General features: G+C 42.6%; 2 protein-coding genes across 6 annotated transcripts; one reads left to right on the top strand and one right to left on the bottom strand.

The window, feature by feature from the left end:
- The first annotated feature begins 4 nt into the window (after positions 1 to 4).
- Positions 5 to 2041, top strand: crygn2 (crystallin, gamma N2). Its single transcript, XM_062020849.1, has 5 exons — positions 5 to 147; positions 224 to 315; positions 373 to 529; positions 601 to 746; positions 1863 to 2041. The coding sequence occupies exons 1-5, from the start codon at positions 127 to 129 to the stop codon at positions 1996 to 1998; spliced, it is 552 nt and encodes a 183-aa protein (XP_061876833.1). The 5' UTR covers positions 5 to 126; the 3' UTR covers positions 1999 to 2041.
- Positions 1053 to 25647, bottom strand: nub1 (negative regulator of ubiquitin-like proteins 1). 5 transcript variants are annotated; one of them, XM_062020841.1, is made up of 15 exons: positions 25170 to 25647; positions 24855 to 25058; positions 20963 to 21083; positions 11877 to 12118; positions 11747 to 11811; positions 11507 to 11674; positions 11346 to 11434; positions 6733 to 6839; positions 6474 to 6660; positions 6308 to 6415; positions 3997 to 4149; positions 3741 to 3887; positions 3572 to 3652; positions 3340 to 3505; positions 1053 to 3283 (listed from the first exon to the last, which is right to left on the bottom strand). In XM_062020841.1, exons 3-15 carry the CDS (start codon positions 21080 to 21082, stop codon positions 3120 to 3122), a joined length of 1797 nt encoding a protein of 598 aa, XP_061876825.1. In that variant the 5' UTR covers position 21083; positions 24855 to 25058; positions 25170 to 25647; the 3' UTR covers positions 1053 to 3119. The 5 variants fall into 5 exon arrangements, with proteins under 5 accessions (XP_061876825.1, XP_061876826.1, XP_061876824.1 ...); XM_062020842.1 differs by having other exon boundaries at positions 24855 to 25647; XM_062020840.1 differs by lacking the exons at positions 24855 to 25058; positions 25170 to 25647 and adding an exon at positions 21193 to 21678.

The raw sequence follows: 25647 nt of genomic DNA, 5'->3' as shown, positions 1-25647 counted from the left end.
AAGCGCAGAGTCGGCACGGCCTCCCTTTTGTTCTTTTTGTCCTCCTCTCCCGTATAAATTGAGGTGTCCAACTTTTTCCCGGTTACTGTGCGTGCGCTCGTGCTTGGACAACATCCAGTGGACAACATGTCGCAGTATTCCGGAAAGGTGAGTCCCACCCACTCCCTCCCCCCCCCCCCCTCCCTCCTTCAGTCCATCACAATCACTGACTCTGCGCTCCTAGATCACCTTCTTCGAGGGGAAGTGCTTCACCGGCAGGAAGCTGGAGGTCAGAGGTGACTGCGACAACTTCCAGGATCGTGGCTTCATGAACAGGTGAGGGCTGAGAGAGAAGCGCGTGGTTTGGTGCTGACATGTCCGGTCTCGGGTCAGAGTCAACTCCATCCGCGTGGAGAGCGGCGCCTGGATCTGCTTCGACCATCCCGACTTCAAGGGCCAGCAGTACATCCTGGAACACGGCGAGTACCCAGAGTTCCAGAGGTGGAACTCCCACAACGACCACATGGGCTCCTGCAAGCCCGTCCGCATGGTAACGGCCCAAACGTCCCACGCGACATGAACGGCGGCGGGTTCTCAGGCGGTTCTTTTGTATTCCTGCAGCACGGAGAACATTATCGCATCGAGATCTTTGAGGGCTGCAACTTCTCCGGCCAGAGCGTGGACATCTGTGACGACTGTCCCTTCCTGCAGAGCCGCGGCCTGTCCAAGAACTGCATCAACTCCGTCAAGGTGTACGGAGACGGCGCGTGAGTACACACACACACACACACACACACACACACACTCTTGCATTTGTTACCTTCTTGAGACATCCGAAAAATGCCTACCTCTTTAAGACCACCCCTTTCTAGATATATAAAGATTTGTATTTACAACATTAATAATATATACATACTATGCAAATATAAAAAAAAAGCTTGTTGTGAAAAATGAGTTGGAATTTTACAAGAAAAAGGTCACAATTTCACAAGAAAGACTTGGAATTTTGGCAGTGTTATAATAAAAGTCGACATTTTACTCAGCGCAAGTCAAAATTTTGCAAGACAAATGTGCAACGTTATAATAAAAGTTGGAATTTTACTCAATGACAGTCGCAATTTTATAAGAAAAGCTTAAAATGTTGCCAATTTTATGAAAAGTCGAAATTTTACTCGACATGAGTCACAGTTTTATGAGAAAACTTTCAAACGTTGGCAATATTGTAATAATAATCGGAATTGTTCTCAAAAAATGTCAGTTTTACAAGAACAACAAAAAAATTGGCAATATTGTGATAAGTCAGAATTTTATATGACAAATGTCACCATTGTGCACTAAAAAGTAATAATTTTACGAGAAAATATTGCAATGTTACAGAAACATGTGAGAAATTGTTCCCAATTTTATAAGAAAAAAAAGTCAACACATTGTGAGAAAAAGACTGCTTTTAGTGAATTTATTTTTAGTATTTTTTTTGTTTGTAATTTATTTTTAATCTTCATTATTTACTTTTAAGTTATTACAGTATGTCTCTATATACATTTTATTTTTTATTAATTTCGGTCAAAGGGGGCGCATTTCAAATTTTTTACACACACTTGTCATTTCACATGTTGACCAGAGGGGGAGCACTTTTAAAAGCAACACACAGTCAATTTGAAAAATCCCTCCTTATTGGGACCACCCTCATTTTGATAGATTTCACCAGCAGGGGGTGCAAATGAGACATTCTCTATTAAATGCAATGTTATTGGGACCATGATTTATGTCATCACTTGTTCACACCTCCTCATATGGAAGCTACTTTTCCTTGTTGGTGTCTCAAGAAGGGTAGAAATACCACACACACACACACGGTCACGTGATTGTCGTCTTGTGTGCAGCTGGGTGATGTACGAGGAGCCCAACTTCCGAGGCCGCATGTACGTGGTGGAGCGCGGCCAGTACACCAGTCACAACGAGTGGCAGGCCCAGAACCCAAACATCCAGTCCATCCGCCGAGTGGTCAACTACTTCTAGACGCAGACAACAACCATTAAACTTTTTTCTTTTCAAATCCAAACACTTCCTGCGTGCTTTTCAGTCAATCCTCAGCCATCGACTCACCAGCAGGAAGTCCAGCGCCTTCACCACAATAAAAGTCTGATATTGTCCTTGGTGAGACGTCACTTCCTTTCACAAAAGATGACATCGTCGCCCTTTATTATCAATCGCTTGGCGTTGCCATGGAAACAAAAGTACCGAACCCCCCCCAGTTTGCTGCACAAACTTCACACAATAAACTTAATCATCAATACTCACCAACCAGTAGGGGTGAACGAGAAAAATCGATTCATAAGTTTCAAAAATCAATTTAAATAAAAAAATAATTAAAAAACATTTTCAAATTAGTTTTCTCTTTTAAAAAATATATTTGTATTTATTAGAAATATATATATTTTTATAATTGATTCTTATAAAAAAAAATGTATGTACATTTCTTTGTTGACAATATACATATATATTTCTTGTAAGAATCAATTAAAAAAAATATACGTATATTTTTATAAGAATCAATACTTTAAAATATATATTTTTTATAAGAATACATTTTTTATTGATTCTTATAAAATTATATTTCTTCATACATACACCGTATTTTCCGCACTATAAGGCGCACCTAAAAACCTCCAATTTTCTCAAAAGCTGACAGTGCGCCTCATAATCCGCTGCGCCTTATATGTGGACCAATATTGAGCCACAACAGGTCTCGCAACTACGGAATGCATAACGTAACCCCAGCCTCTACTGTAGTGTCTATTCTATGCGCCTTATAATGCGGTGCGCCTTATATATGAACAAAGTTTCAAAATAGGCCATTCATTGAAGGTGCGCCTTATAATGCGGTGCGCCTTATATATGAACAAAGTTTCAAAATAGGCCATTCATTGAAGGTGCGCCTTATAATCCGGTGCGTCTTATAGTGCATTTGAAAGAAAAATTAATGTTTTAAGCCATCTCCATGCAACCAGAAATAGCTTTTTTTTTAACCCGTAACCTGTTTTGAAATAGTTTTCATTATAATTATTATACCAAATAATCGTGTTAAATCCAGAATCGATTCTGAATTGAATCGTCACCCCAGGAATTGGATCGGATCGTTAGGTGCCCAAAGATTCCCGTGAGACCGACTGTGAGCTCTCCCGGCTCAGGTAGTTTTTGATGGTGGCGATGAGCCGGCTCTCCTCCTCCAGAGTCAGGTCCAAGTAGTCGTCCTCGTGGCGGGAAATGTCCTCGAGGACCTCGTTGACCAGCTCACTGTCGTCTGCAAACGGACGCCTGTCAATCATTGGCGCGGCATGGAGGGAGGGAAGGGCGTACCTGTCGAGCTGGACGACGTGCTGGGCTCCTCCTCCGAAGGGGGCGTGGCGCTGGCGGGGACCACGCCCTGATTGTCCAAGAGGAGCTGCGTCGCTAATTGGACGTCTCCGCCCGTCAACACGAGCGCCATCTCGGCCTCCGTCCTCTCGAAGCCCAAATACAGCATCTGCACACACGGAGCGTCCTTCAACACATTGATCCATCGATTGATTGATTGATTGCGATCACATACCTGCTCGAGCGATTCTGGACTGACGGTCTCTTCTCTGTCGGTATTTGACTCCGGAGGCGCCTGGCTGGCGTCCAGCAGGATCTGACCACCACAAACAAACAAACAAAAATACAACAAGAGTATTGTGTTGTCCCACACTATTGAAGACACTTGAAGTAACCGTGCTCACTGCAAAGGCTTTGTCCACGTTTCCGCTGGCTTGTTGCAGCGCCCTGGCCGCGTCCTTCTTGGAGTAGCCCGCCTCTGTGAGGACGGAGATGCCCGCCATCATGTTCTTCCTCTTCTGACGCTCCCTGTGCTTCAGCTCCTCGCGCTCCTGGTTGCCGCGGAAACGAGAAACAGCTGATGACACTTCTTTGTTTTTGACTCAGGTATAAACCTTGTTGTCGTCGTGGGTACCTGTCTTTTTTATTTTTATTTTTTACCTGTCTCTGATTGCTGATGAGCATGGCGGCCTCGTGCACGTCGCCCTGACACGCCCTGAGACTGAGTCGAGCTTCTCTCTCGCTGAAGCCGAGCAGCATCAGCTCCGTCATTTTGTCCGAGTCGGGACACAAACGTCCGTACAAAGACTCCACCTGACGCACGCACACGCACATTAAAAAGTCGCCAAATATGCAAAAGGGACTTTTAAAGATCTTATGAGCACTAACATGATCATCTATTTTTAATGTTTGCATTGTATGAAAATATATAAGTCTTTTACACTCTTCCACCTCGGTTTACCTTCTTCTGCCTTTGTTTACCTACTTTTTACCATTTACTTGGTTCGATCTCCGCTTCCGCCATCCTAGTCACTGCCGTTGTGTCCTTGGGCAAGACTCTTTACCCACCTGCTCCCAGTGCCACCCACACTGCTTTAAAAGTAACTTAGATATTGGGATTCACTATGTAAAAGCGCTTTGAGTCACTAGAGAAAAGCGCAATATAAATATACTTCACTTCACTACTTATGTTTACCTTCTTCTACCTTTGTTTACCTACTTTTTACCTTTTATACCTTTGTACATTTTACCTTCTCTACTTATGTTTACCTACTTTTTTACCTTCTTCAACCTTTATTTACCTACTTTTTACCTTCTACTTTTGTTTACCTACTTTTTACCTTTTTCTACCTTTGTACATTTTACATTCTACTCATGTTTACTTACTTTTTTACTTTCTTCAACCTTTGTTTACCTACTTTTTACCTTTTCTACCTTTGTTTACCTACTTTTTACCTTTTTATACCTTTGTACATTTTACCTTCTACTTATGTTTACCTACTTTTTTACCTTCTTCAACCTTTGTTTACCTACTTTTTACCTTCTACTTTTGTTTACCTACTTTTTACCTTTTTCTACCTTTGTAAATTTTACATTCTACTCATGTTTACCTACTTTTTTACCTTCTTCAACCTTTGTTTACATACTTTTTACCTTTTTCTACCTTTTGTTTACCTACTTTTTACCTTTTTATACCTTTGTACATTTTACCTTCTTCTACTTATGTTTACCTACTTTTTGACCTTATTCAACCTTTGTTTACCTACTTATTACCTTCAACTTTTGTTTACCTAATTTTTACCTTTGTTTACCTTTTTCTACCTTTGTACATTTTACCTTCTACTCATGTTTACCTACTTTTTTACCTTCTTCAACCTTTGTTTACCTACTTATTACCTTCAACTTTTGTTTACCTACTTTTTACCTTTGTTTACCTACTTTTTACCTTTTTCTACCTTTGTACATTTTACCTTCTACTCATGTTTACCTACTTTTTTTTACCTTCTTCAACCTCTGTTTACCTACTTTTTACCGCCTACTTTTGTTTACCTACTTTTTACCTTCTAATTTTGTTTACCTACTTTTTACCATGTTCTACTTATGTCTACCTACTTCTTACCTTCCACCTGTTTACCTTCTTCTACTTTTGTTTACCTACTTTTTACCATGTTCTACTTATGTCTACCTACTTCTTACCTTCAACTTTTGACCTTCTACCTTTGTTTGCCTTCTTTTTACCCTCTTCCACCTATGTTTACCCACTAAATATCCTCTTTCACCTGTTCTATGTAATCTACTTATGTTTACTTACTTAATACGATGTTTTACTGACTGTATGATTACATACTTGTTTACCTTCTAAATACCACATTTCACCTACTTTTTAGCCTCTTCTGCCCGTTTATTTCCTTTTTACATTCTTCTGCCCGTTTACCCTCTTCTAACTACGTTTACCTAGTCTATATAATATTTTACTTATGGCCTACTTAATACCATGTTTTACCTACTGTGTGTTTATCTACTTTGTACCTTCTTCTTCCTTTGTTTCCCTACTTAAAACCACGTATAACCTAGGTTTACCTTCTTTTTATCCTCTTCTGCCTATTTACCTACTCAATACTATAGTTCACTTAGCCAGGTTTGCCTGCTCATTTACCTTCTTCTGCTGTAGAACGTTAACAATTTAGTTGTTTCTTCAGCAAATATAATAACCTAGCATGATGCTCCTGTTAAAATATCCCTGTAATGTTAGCATGTGGCAACGTTTGTGTTCGGCGGTCCCACTCTTCATGTTGTGTGACCTCGTCCACAGCTCATTAGCATTAAAGCTACAGGCACACAGAAACGTTCCAGCTAAGAAGGTCATATTTTGGACATGATTCCAATCATTACAAACTTGACAACTTGCTAAAAACGGCTAACAAGGCTACCGCGCATTGGACGACGTGAAGAGAAGAAAATAACTTCCTACTTTAGCGAGCAGCTCCTGGGCTTGAAGGTCGTTGCCCTCGACGAAGGACAGCAGACTCTGCAGGAGGTACAGGCGGAGAAACAGCGCCTCCTCCCTGCCCGTGTTGCCCTGGAGACGCACGCCAAGGTGTCAGAGAAGACCACACGCGGTGATAAGCGACGCCCACCTTGATCATGAGCAGCCGCTGCTGCTGCTCGCCGTAACATCGCAGGAAGCAGTCCTCGGCGCGCAGCAGACGCGCACGCCCGTCGTCCAGGCAGGACAGCGCCTCCAGGGCCTGGTAGCACCACACGATGTCCAGCTGCAGGACGCCGTAGTTGTCCACCGAGCCCAGCAGCGTGGAGCCGCACTGACTGCACACACACACACACACATTTTGAGCATCACTTTGCAGACCATCATCACCATCATGGGGGTGTCCACACCTGAAGTGATGGTCTGCCTGCAGTAGATGACACAGAGCGTCGTCATGACACTTCCTCTTCATGAGGGCACGCCCCTTCTCATGGAAGCCCATGGCCACAATCAGTGCCTACACACACACACACACACACACACACACACACACACACACACACACAGGTTATCATTTGGAATGGGGACCAAGTTTTTGATCATGACTTGTGGGGACCACCCTTTCTACAGGTTGTGGAGGCATAAAAAAATGGTGTAAAATGGCCACTGGCCAGTTAGCTCATACACGTCTTTAAATCTCTGGATTGATGAAGTAATGTGCTGATCATTCTTACTGGGGACCCTGGGGAAAAAGACTTAAAGGCCTACTGAAAGCCACTACTACCGACCACGCAGTCTGATAGTTTATATATCAATGATGAAATCTTAACATTATAACACATGCCAATACGGCCGGGTTAACTTATATAGTGACATTTTAAATTTGCCGCTAAACTTCCGGTTCGAAACGCCTCTGAGGATGACGTATGCGCGTGACCTAGACCGGCGAACACGGGTATGCCTTCCACATTGAAGCCAATACGAAAAAGCTCTGTTTTCATTTCATAATTCCACAGTATTCCGGACATCTGTGTTCGTGAATCTGTTGCAATCATGTTCATTGCATTATGGAAAAGGAAGCTGAGCAAGCAAAGAAGAAAGTTGTCGGTGCGAAATGGACGTATTTTTCGAACGTAGTCAGCAACAACAGTACACAGCCGGCGCTTCTTTGTTTACATTCCCGAAAGATGCAGTCAAGATGGAAGAACTCGGATAACAGAGACTCTAACCAGGAGGACTTTTGACTTGGATACACAGACGCCTGTAGAGAACTGGGACAACACAGACTCTTACCAGGATTACTTTGATTTGGATGACAAAGACGCAGACGTGCTACTGTGAGTATGCAGCTTTGGCTTCTAAACATTTGATCGCTTGACCGTATGTGCGCAACTTTTTTTTGCGTATGTACGTAACTTTTTAAAAATATATAAGCTTTATGAACCTTGGGTTAGGTGAACGGTCTTTTGGGCTGAGTGATTGTGTGTGTTGATCAGGTGTTTGAATTGTATTGGCGTGTTCTATGGAGCTAGGAGCTAGCATAGGAGCTAGGAGCTAGCATAACAAACACGCAGGTGTTTTTATGCAGGATTAATTTGTGGCATATTAAATATAAGCCTGGTTGTGTTGTGGCTAATAGAGTATATATATGTCTTGTGTTTATTTACTGTTGTAGTCATTCCCAGCTGAATATCAGGTACCGTGAGTATGCAGCCTTGGCTGCTAAACATTTGATAGCTTGACCGTATGTGCGCGTCACGTACGTAACTTTTTAAAAATATATAAGCTTTATGAACCTTGGGTTAGGTGAACGGTCTTTTGGGCTGAGTGATTGTGTGTGTTGATCAGGTGTTTGAATTGTATTGGCGTGTTCTATGGAGCTAGGAGCTAGCAGAGGAGCTAGGAGCTAGCGTAACAAACACGCAGGTGTTTTTATGCAGGATTAATTTGTGGCATATTAAATATAAGCCTGGTTGTGTTGTGGCTAATAGAGTATATATATGTCTTGTGTTTATTTACTGTTGTAGTCATTCCCAGCTGAATATCAGGTCACCCCCGGCTCTCACAGCATCTTCCCTATCTGAATAGCTTCAACTCCCCACTAGTCCTTCACTTGCACTTTACTCATCCACAAATCTTTCATCCTCGCTCAAATTAATGGGGAAATTGTCGCTTTCTCGGTCCGAATCTCTCTCACTTCATGCGGCCATCATTGTAAACAATAGGGAACTTTGCGTATATGTTCAACTGACTACGTCACGCTACTTCCGGTAGGGGCAAGCCTTTTTTTTTATCAGATACCAAAAGTTGCAATCTTTATCGTCGTTGTTCTATACTAAATCCTTTCAGCAAAAATATGGCAATATCGCGAAATGATCAAGTATGACACATAGAATAGATCTGCTATCCCGGTTTAAATTAAAAAAAATCATTTCAGTAGGCCTTTAATATGGTTCATGGGGACCAAATTTAAATAATTTTCCATAATTCACACAAATTTGTACGTGACTACTGAGGACCATTTAAAAAAAAAAAAAAAAAAAAAAAGTTCAAATGAAATATGACATGATGGTCAGAATACAGCACTACAGCTGTCCTCTTATAGGAAGTTTCACTACTTAAATGTTAAAGCAAATCCTGCATCTTCTGTGACATGACTGAAAACTGCTGTTTAGCAGTAATGAAGTTGTCTGCAACTCCAACTACCATATATAGAAGGATGGAAAATTCTGAATGAAAAGAAACTAACCAGCAGTGTTGGGACTAACGCGTTACTGTAACGCCGTTAGTTTTGGCGGTAACTAGTAATCTAACGCGTTATTTTTTTATATACAGTAACTCAGTTACCGTTACTGCATGATGCGTTATTTTACGTTATTTTACGTTATTTGTATGTAGTATCGGCTACAAACTGAAGATCTGAGTGTGTTTTATTGGAGCGCTCCGGTGGAAAAGAAGAGGCGTGCTTTCCCCCACCCACAGAAAGCACGCCTCCCCGCAGGGAAGACGTTCCTCCAGAGCCGTACTTCGGGTCTAACAACCTTCACTTTACCCGGAAGAGGGTCTTTACAGCTGAGGGTGAATGACGAGCCCGGCGGTTTGTTGCAACTTTGTGACTTTATTGCACGCAGCCATCCACCAAGCTAGAGCACCTACACGCACTCACTGTCGCCGCTCCCTCACCTCTCTCGCCCACTCACTCACTGACGTCACTCACCTCTCATGCTGTCATATCTTAAAGGGCCACACACACACACACACACACATACGCTACTCTCATAACAACTAACAAGACATCATGGCGAAGCCAGAAGTCGAGTTTTTTAACATGGAGACATTCTCAATACTTTTCTTTTGTCGAGCACAAAGAAAATAACATTTTAGTTAAATGTAAGTTGTGTCTTGGATCAAAGATCCTATCTACTTAGAGTTAAAGTTAAAGTGCCATTATGTTGCAGCTATTTAAAATAGTTTTGTTAATTTTTTCTGGCCTGAAATAAATTGGCCCTTGGAAACATAGCTTTGTCTTTGTGTGTTGTATGTAGACCACATTGTTTGTGTGTTGTATGTAGACCACATTGTTTGTGTGTTGTATGTAGACCACATTGTTTGTGTGTTGTATGTAGACCACATTGTTTGTGTGTTGTATGTAGACCACATTGTTTGTGTGTTGTATGTAGACCACATTGTTTGTGTGTTGTATGTAGACCACATTGTTTGTGTGTTGTATGTAGACCACATTGTTTGTGTGTTGTATGTAGACCACATTGTTTGTGTGTTGTATGTAGACCACATTGTTTGTGTGTTGTATGTAGACCACATTGTTTGTGTGTTGTATGTAGACCACATTGTTTGTGTGTTGTATGTAGACCACATTGTTTGTGTGTTGTATGTAGACCACATTGTTTGTGTGTTGTATGTAGACCACGGGGGCGGTATAGCTCGGTTGGTAGAGCGGCCGTGCCAGCAACTTGAGGGTTGCAGGTTCGATCCCCGCTTCCGCCATCCTAGTCACTGCCGTTGTGTCCTTGGGCAAGACACTTTACCCACCTGCTCCCAGTGCCACCCACACTGGTTTGAATGTAACTTAGATATTGGGTTTCACTATGTAAAGCGCTTTGAGTCACTTGAGAAAAAGCGCTATATAAATGTAATTCACTTCACTTCACATTGTTTGTGTGTTGTATGTAGACCACATTGTGTGTTGTATGTAGACCTCATTGTTTGTGTGTTGTATGTAGACCACATTGTTTGTGTGTTGTATGTAGACCACATTGCTTTCTGAGTTCAGTGATGCAAATGCATGTCAAGTTGATCAACAGATGGTATTATTCTCTAGTGCAATAACAGCACTGAAATGAAGGCTAAAAGGGCATTAATGGGAGCCTTAAAAAAAGGGGGAAAAAAAGAAGTAACTAAATAATTACTTTTCACAGTAACGCATTACTTTTTGGTGTAAGTAACTGAGTTAGTAACTGAGTTACTTTTGAAATAAAGTAACTAGTAATTGTAACTAGTTACTGGTTTTCAGTAACTAACCCAACACTGCTAACCAGTAAACATGTTTTATGGGCCAAAGTTTTAAAATCACTTAGGCATCTTCAGAATGGATCTGACTATCATTTAAAAAGGTTTCCCTTTAGGGGACCTGTTTTTTTGTCCCCATACCGTCAGAGGTCCCCTAAAGGTGACTGTGTAAACAGAGCGATGTCCCCATTAAGTAAGCATTGCCAGAACACACACACACACTTTTCAGAGAGTACCACCACAGGGAAGCTCCTAATTCCACTAAAATTACCCACATTATAAAGCAGTAGCGTAGTCGGCCCAAGTATTCATTTAAAACAAGGCTGAGGTTTTATTTAACAAGTATATATGACCACTGTAACATTACACACAGTTTGAATAGTAACACTGTGTTTGTACATCTAATTAGGTGATTATTGGCGTACCACTAGATACAGTTTGCGAGTCCCTGCCAGCAGGTATTGGATCTTTAGCTTGCCTGGAAGTCCCCGCCTACCTTCTTCTCCTTGTGAGGGATCTTGAGAGGGTTCCCCTTCTGGTCAGCCACCTCCAGGAAGGGCGTCGTGTCAAGGTCATCAGTGCCGTCTGACAGCAGACACACAACCCAACATTCCAGAAGGTTCTATGCAGAGAGCGGAAGGCGGAGTGGGTTCCTACCTCTCTCCGACAGGATCTGGAACCCTCGGTGGGTCCGCTGCAGGCTCTCGTTCTGGTTCTTGACTTTGTCGGCCTCCTCGCTGGCCTGCTGCACGAACTCGGCGTCGCTCACCTTCAGCACCATGATCTTGCTGTGGTTCTTCACGTCCTGCTGGTCCAGATGCTGGGCTGAAGGCACACAGGAGACCCTCAGCGCACGGGAGAGACCCCACCCCGCCCACGGCGCTCGTCCCCGCTCACCCGCATTCAAGGTTTTGCCGTTGAGGATCAGTTTGAAGGACTTGAGGTCAAACTCCTCCGCGATCCTGTGGCACATCACAGCGGTTAGATCATCGTTGCGTGAGCCCGCCATCTTGCCGGCGTCCTCTACCTGTCCATCAGCTCCTGGGCCGACACGTCCAGCTTGGTCTCCAAGAAGCTCTTGGACTTGCCGCTCGCCGACGCCTTCTTGCAGTCTCGAGGCAGGAGGAGCTCCAGCGTAGCGACGTTGGTTTCTCGGAAGGTTTGGTTTCTTTTTCCTCTCTTCACCGCCTGGAGACGGATGGACTCCAGAGCGCCCCCTACCTCAGACACAGGCAGACCCAGCAGGGGGGCGTATTGTTCTGCCAGCACCTGAAACATGAAGGATCAGATCATTAAAACGCATTGAATGACATCACATGACAAAAGTTAGTTCACATTGTTGACGCCTCCCCATGTTAGTGCGCCCTCTGCTGGACAATAAATGCAACGGCAGTCTCCAGCTGTGCGGAAATAAAACTGGTTTTGTAGAGTGCTGCAACGGTGAATATACACATAAAAGCCTGGTTACACAATTATTTTGTATCATTTTATTTTTCATGGACAGATTGATGGACAGGTGACAAGCATATATTTCACTATTTATTTTTGATAACCAAACAAAATGCTTTCAAAGTCTTGTTGTGTGATCGGATCATGTTAACATGTGGAGAACATATGCAAAATTCAAACAACAATAATAGTTAGCCAGAAAGTGCTTTATTATTTCCAGGCTTTCGCAGGCCACTTTAATGACGCAGCTAACCACTGAAAATTATGCATGTATAAATAATGTGGCAGATCACGCAAAACTACATGGCGGATCACAAAAAAACTATGTGGCGGATCACATAAAACTACATGGCGGACCACATAAATAATGTAGCGCATCACATAAAACTATGTGGCAGGCCACATAAAAAATGTGGCGCATCACATAAAACTATGTGGCAGGCCACATAAATAATGTGGCGGATCACACACATAAAACTATGTGGCGGACCACATAAAACTACGTGGCGAGCCAGTAAAAATTATGTGGCAGGCCAGGTAAAACTATGTGGCAGCTACTTAAATTATGTGGCAGCTACATAAATGATGCGGATCACATAAAACTATATAGCAGGCCACATAAATATTGTGGTGGATCACATAAATCTACATGGCGGATCACACAAAACTGTGGCGGCCTGTATAAATAATGTGGCGGGTTACATAAATAATGTGGTGGATCACATAAAACTACATGGCGGATCTCAAAAAAACTATGTGGCGGATCACATAAATAATGTAGCGGATCACATAAAATTACATGGCGGATCACATAAAACTATGTGGGGTGCCACATAAATAATGTGGCAGACCACGCAAAACTACATGGCGGATCACAAAAAAACTACGTAGCGGATCACATAAAACACATAAATAATGTGGTGTATCACATAAAACTATGTGGCAAGCCACATAAATGATGTGGCGGATCATACAAATAAAACTATGTGGCAAACCACATAAATAATGTGGCGCATCACATAAAACTATGTGGCAGACCACGCAAAACTACATGGCGGATCACAAAAAAACGACGTAGCGGATCAAATAAAACTACGTGGCGGACCACATAAATAATGTGGCGGATCACACAAATAAAACTATGTGGCAAGCCACATAAATAATGTGGCGGATCATACAAATAAAACTATGTGGCAAGCCACATAAATAATGTGGCGGATCATACAAACAAAACTATGTGGCAAACCACATAAATAATGTGGCGCATCACATAAAACTATGTGGCAGGCCACTTAAATAATGTGGCAGGCTACATAAATAATGTCGCACATCACATAAAACTATGTGGCAGGCCACATAAATATTGTGGCAGGCCACACAATACTACATGGCGGATCACAAAAAAACTATGTGGTGGATCACATAAAACTACGTGGCGGACCCACATAAATAATGTGGCGTATCACATAAAACTATGTGGCAGGCCACATAAATAATGTGGCAGGCCACATAAATAATGTGGGACATTACATAAAAATATGTGGCAGGCCACGTAAATAATGTGGCGCATCACATAAAACTATGTGGCAGGCCACTTAAATAATGTGGCAGGCTACATAAATAATGTCGCACATCACATAAAACTATGTGGCAGGCCACATAAATATTGTGGCAGACCACACAAAACTACATGGCGGATCACAAAAAACTATGTGGTGGATCACATAAAACTACGTGGCGGACCCACATAAATAATGTGACTTATCACATAAAACTATGTGGCAGGCCACATAAATAATGTGGCACATTACATAAAATTATGTGGCAGGCCACATAAATAATGTGGCACATCACATAAAACTATGTGGCAGGCCACATAAATAATGTGGCACATCACATAAAACTATGTGGCAGGCCACATAAATAATGTGGCACATCATATAAAACTATGTGGCAGGCCACATAAATATTGTGGCAGACCACGCAAAACTACATGGCGGATCACAAAAAAACTATGTAGCAGATCACATAAAACTACGTGGCGGAACACAAATAATGTGGCGGATCACACAAATAAAACTATGTGGCAAGCCACATAAATAATGTGGCACATTACATAAAACTATGTGGCAGGCCACATAAATAATGTGGCAGGCCACATAAATAAGGTGGCAGACCACGCAAAACTACATGGCGGATCACAAAAAAACTATGTGGTGGATCACAAAAAACTACGTGGCGGACCACAAATAATGTGGCGTATCACATAAAACTATGTGGCAGGCCACATAAATATAGTGGCGGATCAAACAAAAAAAACTATGTGGCAGGCCACATAAATAATGTGGCGGATCACACAAATAAAACTATGTGGCAGGCCACATAAATAATGTGGCGGATCACACAAATAAAACTATGTGGCAGGCCACATAAATAATGTGGCGGATCACACAAATAAAACTATGTGGCGGACCACGTAAAACTATGTGGCGAGCCAGTGAAAATGATGTGGCAGCTACTTAAATGATGTGGCGGGCCACTTCAAATGATGTGGAGAGCCAGACCCAGCCTTGGGTCTGACACCTGTGCTGACATCAACATATTCACTGTATAATAATCAGTGTTGGGACTAACGCGTTACTTTGTAACGCGTTACTGTAACGCCGTTAGTTTCGGCGGTAACTAGTAATCTAACGCGTTATTTTTTATATTCAGTAATTCAGTTACCGTTACTACATTATGCGTTACTGCGTTATTTTACGTTACTTTTTATGTAGTATAAAGTGTGTTTTTTCGAAACGCTGCAGTGTCGTAGTTCTTATTCTTCTTGTGTCACAAACCGGAGAAGAGAGACATGCGCTCTGCGTGTGAGTGTGAGTGTGGAGAAGGAAGGGAGAGAGGGGCGTGTCTGATCATGGCGGAACTGCAGTCGAGTTTGTTAACATGGAGATATTTTCACTACTTTTCTTTTGTCGAGCACAAAGAAAATAACATTTTAGTTAAATGTAAATTGTGCTTTGGATCAAAGATCCCATCTACTGCCCAAAACAGCAATTCAAATCTGCTGAAACAAGCTACATAAGCAACATGCTTCGACGTAGCTAGTAAAGAGAGACAGAGACTCCGATGCCACTTTCCCTCCACCATTTAAGGATTAACTCTGCCTCTGCTCATCATTCAGCACTGAAGGTACACAAGCTGTCAAACAATGTTCCCTCTAATTGTTCATGTGTGAGCAAACGCAAAAACTCCCTGAGCATTGAGTGGAGCCCATGTGAGCAACATCAGACGTGCACACTGTGGCTACACCAGCAGCACACCTGTCCCAAAGCTGACTAAATAACAACTTCAATCTCCATCCATCCATCCATTTTATACCGCTTGTCCCTTTCGGGGTCGCTGGAGCCTATCTCAGCTGCATTCAGGCGGAAGACGGGGTACACCCTGGACAAGTCCCCACCTCATCGCAGGGCCAACACAGACAGACAGACAACATTCTCTTATTATGCAGTCCCGCGCGCTGCTCTTGGACTATCAGATCACGTGATGGTGCACTTAATCCCTTCATACAGACAGAGACTGAAACTGGCTAAACCTGTTATGAGGAACATTAAGTGTTTCACCGCCGAGTCTGTGGACGAGTTGCGTGCTTGTTGGGAAACGACAGACTGGGAGGCAATTGGAGCGGCCACGAACAATCTGGACGAGTATACGGACACTGTGACCTCATACATACAGTTCAATGAGGCGCGCATCATTCCAACGCGCACCAGGGTTTGTTATAACAACGACAAGCCCTGGTTCACACCCAAGCTCCGACAGCTGCGCAAAAAGAAGGCGGCTGCGTGGAGAAGCGAAGTACCACTTCACCAGGGAAGTGGAGAAAGCTAAATCTGTGTACTCTAACAGTCTACAGGAACAGTTCCGCTCCAATGATTCTGCGGCAGTTTGGAGAGGTCTAAGGGCCCTTACGAACTATAAGCCCAAAACCCCCCAGGCCCTGAATGACCGGACTCTCGCTCAGGGCCTCAACACACATTACTGTCGTCATGAACGGCCTTCAGCTCATCAAAGCCATGCTCCCCCCACCGTCACCCTCCCCACCAATGCCAGCACTTCATAAAAGGAGTTAAAGGACTCAAAGGACTCCAATGACATCACAGGACTCCAAAAACATCATAAGACTGTAAAGACCCTCTCCATCAAAGAAGAGGATGTACGCCGGCAGTTCTTGAAGCTGAATACGCGGAAGGCCCCCGGGCCGGATGGTGTCTCCCCCTCCACTCTCAGACACTGTGCGGACCAGCTGGCTCCTGTCTTCACTGACATTTTTAACACCTCTCTGGAGCTATGCCGCATGCCGTCCTGCTTTAAGACCTCTACCATTGTCCCTGTCCCCAAGAAAGCACGGATCACAGGACTAAATGACTACAGGCCGGTCGCGCTGACATCTGTGGTCATGAAGTCCTTTGAGCGCTTGGTCCTGCCCCACCTCAAGGACATCACCGCCCCCCTCCTGGACCCACTGCAGTTCGCCTACAGAGCCAACAGGTCTGTGGATGATGCAGTGAACCTGGCCCTCCACTTAATCCTGGAGCATCTGGACTCCCCAGGAACCTACGCTAGGATCCTGTTTGTGGACTTCAGCTCTGCCTTCAACACCATCCTCTCTGGACTGCTACGAGACAAGCTCTACCAGCTCAGCGTGTCCGACGGCCTCTGCAGTTGGATTAATGACTTCCTGACAGACCGAAGACAGCACGTACGGCTGGGGAAGATTGTCTCGGACAGTCGAACCACAAACACTGGTACTCCTCAGGGCTGTGTACTCTCCCCCTGGCTCTTTTCCCTGTATACAAACTGCTGCACCTCCAGTCACCAATCCGTAAAACTGCTCAAGTTTGTGGATGACACCACCCTCATCGGGCTCATCTCGAATGGCGATGAGTCCGCCTACAGGAGAGAGGTGGGCCGGCTGACGTCCTGGTGCAGCCTCAACAACCTGGAGCTGAACGCCCAGAAAACAGTGGAGATGATCATGGACTTTAGGAAAGTCACAGCCCCACCATCCCCCCTCACCCTGATTGACTCTCCCACCCCCGTCCCCATTGTGGACTCCTTCCGTTTCTTGGGAACCATCATCACCCAGGACCTCAAGTGGGAGCTGACCATCAGCTCCCTCATCAAGAAGGCCCAGCAGAGGATGTACTTCCTGCGGCAGCTGAGGAAACTTAAGGTGCCGACCGAGATGCTGGTGCAATTTTACTCAGCCATCATAGAGTCCATCCTGACCTCCTCCATCACAGTGTGGTTCCCCGGCGCCACAGTCCAGGATAAGAATAGACTGCAGCGCATCGTACGTGCTGCTGAGAAGGTGATTGGCTGCAAGCTCCCATCCCTCCAGGATTTGTTCTCCTCCAGGACCAGGAGGCGTGTGGGTCGGATCACAGCTGACTCTTCTCACCCTGGACACACGCTATTCTCCCCTCTCCCCTCAGGCAGGAGACTACGCTCCATCCAGACCCACACCTCCCGCCACCTGAACAGTTTTTTCCCCTCGGCCATCAGGCAAATGAACAATAACTCCTAACAGCAGCTCCTTGAATTCCTTCTAAGCCTATCTGATAGCTCAGTTACAGCTCTTTTTATTACCAAATATGTGTTATGTTTTTATGTCGCACGTTTGCACCAAGAAAAATTCCTAGTTTGTGAACCCGTTCTCAAACAATGGCAATAAAACGATTCTGATCTGATTCTGATTCTGATTATTATAATTAAATGACAGCAGTCATTTCCATTTCTAATATAAGTGTTTAGGCCCACTTACAATGACAATAAAAACAAATATTGTTTTTCATGAACTGTGTACTTGTATTGTTTGTCTGGGTGGAGGTCCTGCTTTGGAAATAATTTGTACCCCTTTCAGACATTGCATTTAGTTCCCGTTAAAACATTCACATGTTGCACAATGAGATGTAAGCAGGGGATCATGTGTACATTCCTGCAACTTCCTGTTTGTAAAAAATATATTTTTATTTGTATTTATTTAATATACTAACAGCATTAATGATTAATTAGACTTAGACAAACTTTAATGACCCACAAGGGAAATTGTTCAGCACAGTAGCTCAGTTACAATGATGGAAAGTGTAAGGATGGAAAGGACAATGCAGGTAATATTCAAGTATTATAATATTATAATAATAATATTTATAAATTAAGATTCCTAATAAATGACACTAGAATAAGCACACATTTGATTGTTAAATCATAGAGTAACGACCTGGAATGACACTTTATGTGTGGTGTTGGAGTTGTCCGACTTTTTGTGTGGCTGTAAACGCATCACTGGCTAAGTGCCATATGTGCATGTGTTGGCGCAAGTGAGAAAGAGCGAGCGGCTGCTGTTGATCTAACAAAGTTGCTTTTGGTCTGGTTTGTACTGCAGAAAATGACCACTTTTGCTAGATATCTTTTTTTTTTACTAATGTTTTGGTGATGTGTTTATGGCCGACAATAAAGAGTTTTGCTAAGTAAAGTGGAAAATGGAATTCATGTCCTCAAAACGTCTCGACAGACGTTACAATATTTGAACAAGGATGACGAAAAGTGTTTTCTCTGTCGTGTCCGTGTGTCGAAAATTGTTATGCGCTCATTTTTTTATTTGATTTTGTGCGTGGCATAGACTTGCCGTGCGCAGAGGATGCTTGAGCAGTGCGCAATTGCACTGGCACGCACCTTAGAAAGAACGTTGCTGTCAATTCTCTTATATACTCTTTCATTCTAGACTTCTACAGTGTTTGATTATCACATCACTCTAAATGTATAGACTATAAAGTTCACAAACATAAAGAGGGATCCTAGTGGGCCAGGCCAATGTTTCCTTATCTCTAAACCAGGGGTGTCAAAGTCAAATGGACGGAGGGCCAAATAAAAAATTTAGCTACAAGCCGAGGGCCGGACTGTTCGAATGTTCATTGAAAAATTTTTAAATGACGCATATAGTCTAGTGAACCTAATTGAACCTACTGAAAACCTAACAAATATATTCCAATATGATCAGATAAATAAAGCAATATTTTCTTATGGCTCTGTCAGTAATCTTTAATTTTCAACAGACACAAAAGACAAATTTCCTTTATATAAAAATCCCCATAACATGAACATTAAATGAAAGAAACCGGTATTCAAGGCACCATCAGTAGCCTATATTTTCTATTTTAGCAAAAGTGGGCTAAATTTACTTCAAAGAAAAAAACAATAATAGCAATTTTCTATCATCCACTCAACTGAAATATTTTTAAAATATAATTAAATTGAAATACAATAAAATAAAGTGCAAAAATCTATAAATCAAAAACAACACTTTGTTTAAGGAGAAGTAACATGCAGTGAAAACAAATATTAAACTTTAACTTTTAAACTTGAATTGAGTAAAAACTCTAAATATGTGATTGCACAGTAATGTTCACATTAAACCCCCCTCCTCCCTCCGTGGGAGGGAGGCGAGTTGGGTGCCCGAAACCCCCCGCTGGTTTCGGCCCGCCCCTTGGCGCGCGTGGCACGGCGGGCTCCGCGACCCGACGGCTGGCCCTCGTGGCTTGACGGCGGGCGCGTCCCGACGGGCCGCGCGTAGGGGTCAAACGCAGAAGTCTCAGGGCCTCGTGGTGAGGGGGTGGCCTGCGGGTTTCGGCCCGCTTGACCCCCCCGCTCCGCTTGGCGCGCGCGGCACATGACGGGTTCCGCCACCGACGCTCGGGCTGCAGCCCGACGGTGGTGCGGGCCCGGCGGTGACGCGCGGTTTGGGGAAACAAAGCAGAAGTCTCAGGGCCTCGGGGCCGGGTTTCGGCCCGCCCCCTTGGCGCGCGTGGCACGGCGGGCTCCGCGACTGACGGCCGGGCTGCAGCCCTTCGGCCGGCAGGCGCGTCCCGGCGGGCCGCTCGCCCCCTTTCGGAACCTTGGACCGGCATCCGCTTGGTGCGTGTAAAAGATCTGCGGTCTGCGGGCCGGTTCTAATAATAAATCAAGATCATCCCAAGGGCCGTAAAAAACCTTCTCGCGGGCCGGATATGGCCCGCGGGCCTTGACTCTGACATATGTGCTCTAAACTAAAACTGGGGAAATGTGTAGAGTGTTCCTGGGCTTCAGACATGATTTTGTGTCGGAATTCCTTGAGGAAAAAACGCCTGGTTAGGCTTTGTGTATGTAGTGTGTGCCTTCCTTGCTTTACAGCTATGCTGTTATTATGCTGTTTGTTACTTATGTATGTTATGTCGCAGCTATTTAAAATAGTTTTGTCAATTAGTTCTGGCTAGAAACAAATTGGCCTTTGTAACATATCTTTGTCATTGTGTGTTGTATGTAGACCACATTGCTTAGCAGAGTTCAGTGATGCAAATGTGTGTCAAGTTGATCAACACATTGTATTATTCTCCAGTGCAATAACAGTACTGAAATGAAGGCTAAAATGGCATTAATGGGAGCTTTAAGAAAAATAAGTAACTAAATAGTTACTTTTCACAGTAATGCATTACTTTTTGGTGTAAGTAACTGAGTTACTTTTGAAATGAAGTAACTAGTAACTGTAACTAGTTACTGGTTTTCAGTAACTAACCCAACACTGAAAATAATGTAGAATTATAATATTTCAAGTCATTTAATCACCTGGAGTTGCTGCTGTCCAGGCTGCTCAGTGTCATCAGTGTAAGGTGGCTTCCATAACTGGATCTTCTCCTGTTTCAGCAGGTTCTTTAGCTTGGCCGCTATGTTCTGGTCCGCCATCATGCTGAGACAAGACGACAAACACACAAACTAAAACAAATTCGCTCTGTGACGTCACAGGCCCTAGCAAACACAACAACAAAGACAAAAGCTGAAAGTGTCTTCCTGCCTACATGACAGCAAGACTGGGTCTGCTGGCGCCGAGGAGGAAGAACCTTCGGAACTTTCACTTTCAGTTCGTGCTTCGTTCCTTGTGGACGTTAGCCGAGTATGCTAACATGACAACGTCACAACGCTTAGCTTCGAACAAAGCTGGTGTAGTTGGACAGAATAAAACAAGATGCACATCGTAAAGTATGCCCTCAGTCACCGTGGAAGCTTCGCGTCAGTCAGCAAGATGATGAGGACGTGATAAAGACGTGACAATTTCTAAAAGATCTTCAATTTAAACATTCCAGTTTCGTCGTTAGTGCAACAGCGCCTTCGAAGATTCGCTTATATAACATGAGCTCTCACTCGGACCGCGTTTCAGAACCTGGTCGCTGTCACGCCAAATTTCTTCCCTCTACAAAAACTTTCCCTCCCCCATTTACTTCCGGGGCTGCGTCCAATAAAATCACAAAGTTGCCGGGGGTCCTTAACCTGCCCGCGACTGTCCTGTTTCGCGCCTGTACAAAAAAAAACAATAATCGATTTCTTCAGATTCCAGCAGCTGTCAAAGACAAAGTATCCTTCCAGCGACGGACAGTCAAAGCCGAAGTGCTATCGATCGCTGTCAATGACGTAAGAGGAAACATGACCACAGAAGTAAATGGGGGAGGGAAGGTTTTTGTAGAGGGAAGAAATTTGGCGTGACATCACCAAATACAAGCCACAGGAAGACATTTTGTTCGGAGTGACACGTCATCTCTCGAAACGATCTTTAGTCCTATCCGGAAAACTGGTTTGACCTAAAAAATATACAACTATTTAGTTTTATTTTACATTTACTCTTTATCTTTTCTAGCTTTACAATACTAAAAGAAGGTCACGTTCGGTAGATAAAACGTCTTAACATTTGCAGAGTTGTTTTTAAAGACCGCCTGCAATTACGTCACGTCCTGTTTACTTCTTTTGCTCACACGTGAGCGTTCAGTAAGTGTTCCTCATCAGGTCCGCCACTAGGTGGCAGTACTGGCACAAAGACACATATTGTCATACACACAAACACACAGTGGCATCAAACTTGAATGATTGAAAAGCCAAATTATTTCCAAATATATGACTTCTATTACTTTTGCCTGCTAAGGCTTGGACAATCATTTCCAGGCTTAACATGCTGCTAATGCATAAACAAACGGCCAAACATTAGTATGTAATCTGATTACTATATACTCTAAAGCAGGGGTGTCCATACTTTTTCCACTGAGGGCCAAACACTGAAAAAACAAATGTTTTCATATTAAATATTTTTTTAACCCTTAGGGCTGTCCTCAAGTTTGGTGAATGTTAAATGTCCCAGAGACACGATATGGTCTCTTTCATGAAAGTTTTAAAAGTAAGTCATATGACAATATTCTTTTTTTCACTTATATATATTTTATAATTGTTTAGGGTTGTGTTTAATGCCCTTTTTGTCAAAGAAAACCCTGTTTCTTAGGGGGGAAAACACAAAACATGCAATATTTTCCCCAAAATGGAATATATGATGTGAAGTAATTGGACCCTTAACTAGGTCAATAATTCATAACAACTTTGATTTTGGAGCAATGGTGATGTTTAAAAAAACAAAACATCACACTAAAAGGTACCTGGGATCCACTCATAAAAATGTCGAGTAAGTCTTTTTTTTTTCAACACTTAAATCCTTAGATCAGTTTCAGCTCTATTTGTCGATTATACTTGTTTATAAATGTTTTGGGCTTTTTTGTTTGTCCCTTTTGTCATAGTTAACTTTGTTTTTTGATGGAAAAAACACAAAATATGCAATATTTTCCCCCAAAAGCATTTCAGAAGTGGAGTAAATGAGGTGAAGTATTTGGAGCCTTAAGTAGGTCAATAATTCAAACCAAACATTGATTTATATTCATGATTATTTTTTGAGTAATGACAGTTTTAGAAAAAAAATCTCACTAACAGTTCCCTGGGATCCAAAAAGGGCCCACTCATAAAAATGTCTAATATGTCCTATTTTTTAATTGTATTTTTTACTTCCAACACTTAAATCTCTAGATCAATTAATTTATTCATCTTATTTTATAATTTTTTTTTAAAAGGACCTTATCTTCACCATACCTGGTTGTCCAAATTAGGCATAATAATGTGTTAATTCCACGACTGTATATATCTGTATCGGTTGATATCGGTATCGGTAATTAAGAGTTGGACAATATCGGAATATCGGATATCGGCAAAAAAGCCATTATCGGACATCCCTAGTTTTAATTGATTATTATTTTTTGAGCAATGACAACTTAAAAAAAAAACAGCCTGAGTGGCAAATTTGTGTTATTAAGAGTCGACATTGCAACTTTTTCTCGCCACATTTCCCCTGTTAGCTCTTTTTATTTTGTGTCACAGTATTTTCGGAATGTGCCGTGGGCCGTTAAAAAAATTAGCTGCCCGGGTTGCACTTTGGACACCCTTGCTCTAAAGCAGGGGTCACCAACGCGGTGCCCGCGGGCACCAGGTAGCCCGTAAGGACCAGATGAGTAGCCCACTGGCCTGTTCTAAAAATAGCTCAAATAGCAGCACTTACCAGTGAGCTGCCTCTATTTTTTTATTTTATTTATTTACTAGCAAGCTGGTCTGGCTTTGCCCAACATTTTTAATTCTAAGAGAGACAAAACTCAAATAGAATTTGAAAATCCAAGAAAATGTTTTAAAGACTTGGATTGTTTAAATAAATTCATTAATTTTTTTACTTTGCTTCTTATAACTGTCAGAAAGACAATTTTAGAGATAAAAATACAACCTTAAAAATGATTTTAGGATTTTTAAACATACCTTTTTACCTTTTAAATTCCTTCCTCTTCTTTTCTGACAATTTAAATCAATGTTCAAGTAAATGTATTTTTTTTATTGTAAAGAATAATAAATACATTTTAATTTATTTCTTCATTTTAGCTTCTGTTTTTTCGACGAAGAATATTTGTGAAATATTTTTTTCAAACTTATTATGATTAAAATTCAAAAAAAATATTCTGGCAAATCTAGAAAATCTGTAGAATCTAATTTAAATCTTATTTCAAAGTCTTTTGAATTTCTTTTAAAATTTTTGTTCTGGAAAATCTAGAAGAAATAATGATTTGTCTTTGTTAGAAATATAGCTTGGTCCAATTTGTTATATATTCTAACAAAGTGTAGATTGGATTTTAACCTGATTAAAACATGTCATCAAAATTCTAAAATTAATCTTAATCAGGAAAAATTACTAATGATGTTCCATAAATTATTTTTTTAATTTTTTCAAAAAGATTCGAATTAGCTAGTTTTTCTCTTCTTTTTTTCATTTGAATTTTGAATTTTAAAGAGTCGAAATTGAAGATAAACTAGGTTTCAAAATTTAATTGTCATTTTTTTCGTGTTTTCTCCTCTTTTAAACCGTTCAATTAAGTGTAAATATCATTAATTATTAATAATAACATAGAGTTACAGGTAAATTGAGCAAATTGGCTATTTTTGGCAATTTATTTAAGTGTGTATCAAACTGGTAGCCCTTCGCATTAATCAGTACCCAAGAAGTAGCTCTTGCTTTCAAAAAGGTTGGTGACCCCTGCTCTAAAGAGTAGTGTAAAAGTTAAACAGACTAACCCCTTGTTGATTTGAGCACAGTGCATGCTGGGAGACATTCTACCTTCTTACAAACACCAGCTGGTGGGATTGAGACCTGACAGGAAGGCCGTCATTTGTTCAGGTGTTTTCCTCCGCCGGCCATCCAGCGTGGGGAGTCATTAGCCAGTCAGGAAAAGACGGGTCCGCTCTCGGCGTTTCGTGGAAGTCTAGCGCCGGTTCTGTCACTCAGCCGCCATGCGGTGCGTTCAGAGGACTGGGACCTGTCCTTCAAAATGAAATGCGAGAGGTCAAATTGTCCCGAGCGTGCACTTTTCTTCTACGTGTTGACGACTGTCAGGCCACATATTGTTTTTAGAGTGAAGAAGTCGGGTTTTACCACAACAGTCTCAGTCCGAGCGAGACCCTCTGCGGACGTCTTTCTGGCAGGTGATGTGGCGAGCGTAGCGACCAATCATCAATCATCAAAACCTTGTCCTGTTTCGTTTCTTCGCTCGTCTTTGACCTGGGTCACGGGGCTGATGATCCTTGTGTCATTCTTGATGCCGTGCACGCAATGAATTGTGGGTAGCTGACCACTTTGCCCACGGGTAAGCTGGCGAGGACGTACCGTTCTGCAGCAAAAATGCGGGGACGTGCGTGCGGGGCCTCAGAGTTCAGGTGAAGTTCACCACGCGGCGTATGTAGGACAGCGCGCCGTCGAACGGGGGCCGCCGCGTCCGACATCCCCGCGTAACCCCACTGATCTAAATGCGAGCGCAGGGTGAGCGGGTTCAAAGATGCACACAATGCTGCGTTCAGGGTCCGCCGGGAATAAGCAGCTCCGCCACTGCCGTCGACTTGTGAGAGCGTTTGAA

This window comes from Entelurus aequoreus, linkage group LG15 (genome assembly GCF_033978785.1).
Source record: "Entelurus aequoreus isolate RoL-2023_Sb linkage group LG15, RoL_Eaeq_v1.1, whole genome shotgun sequence".
In the NCBI taxonomy this organism is placed as follows: domain Eukaryota; kingdom Metazoa; phylum Chordata; class Actinopteri; order Syngnathiformes; family Syngnathidae; genus Entelurus; species Entelurus aequoreus.
Note: the sequence above shows the minus strand (reverse complement) of the source record. Positions and strands in the feature narration are given on the sequence as shown.

What these genes read in the sequence shown, in the direction of transcription:
- nub1 (XM_062020842.1), bottom strand. Translation starts at nt 21,082, where the DNA reads ATGATGGCGGACCAGAACATAGCGGCCAAGCTAAAGAACCTGCTGAAA. An exon ending in CTGGACAGCAGCAACTCCAG is followed by an intron (nt 12,119 to 20,962) that starts GTGATTAAATGA and finishes TTCATGTTTCAG; the next exon opens with GTGCTGGCAGAACAATACGC. An exon ending in GTCCAGAATCGCTCGAGCAG is followed by an intron (nt 3,506 to 3,571) that starts GTATGTGATCGC and finishes CCGTGTGTGCAG; the next exon opens with ATGCTGTATTTGGGCTTCGA.
- crygn2 (XM_062020849.1), top strand. Translation starts at nt 127, where the DNA reads ATGTCGCAGTATTCCGGAAAG. An exon ending in CCTGCAAGCCCGTCCGCATG is followed by an intron (nt 530 to 600) that starts GTAACGGCCCAA and finishes GTATTCCTGCAG; the next exon opens with CACGGAGAACATTATCGCAT. An exon ending in AAGGTGTACGGAGACGGCGC is followed by an intron (nt 747 to 1,862) that starts GTGAGTACACAC and finishes TCTTGTGTGCAG; the next exon opens with CTGGGTGATGTACGAGGAGC.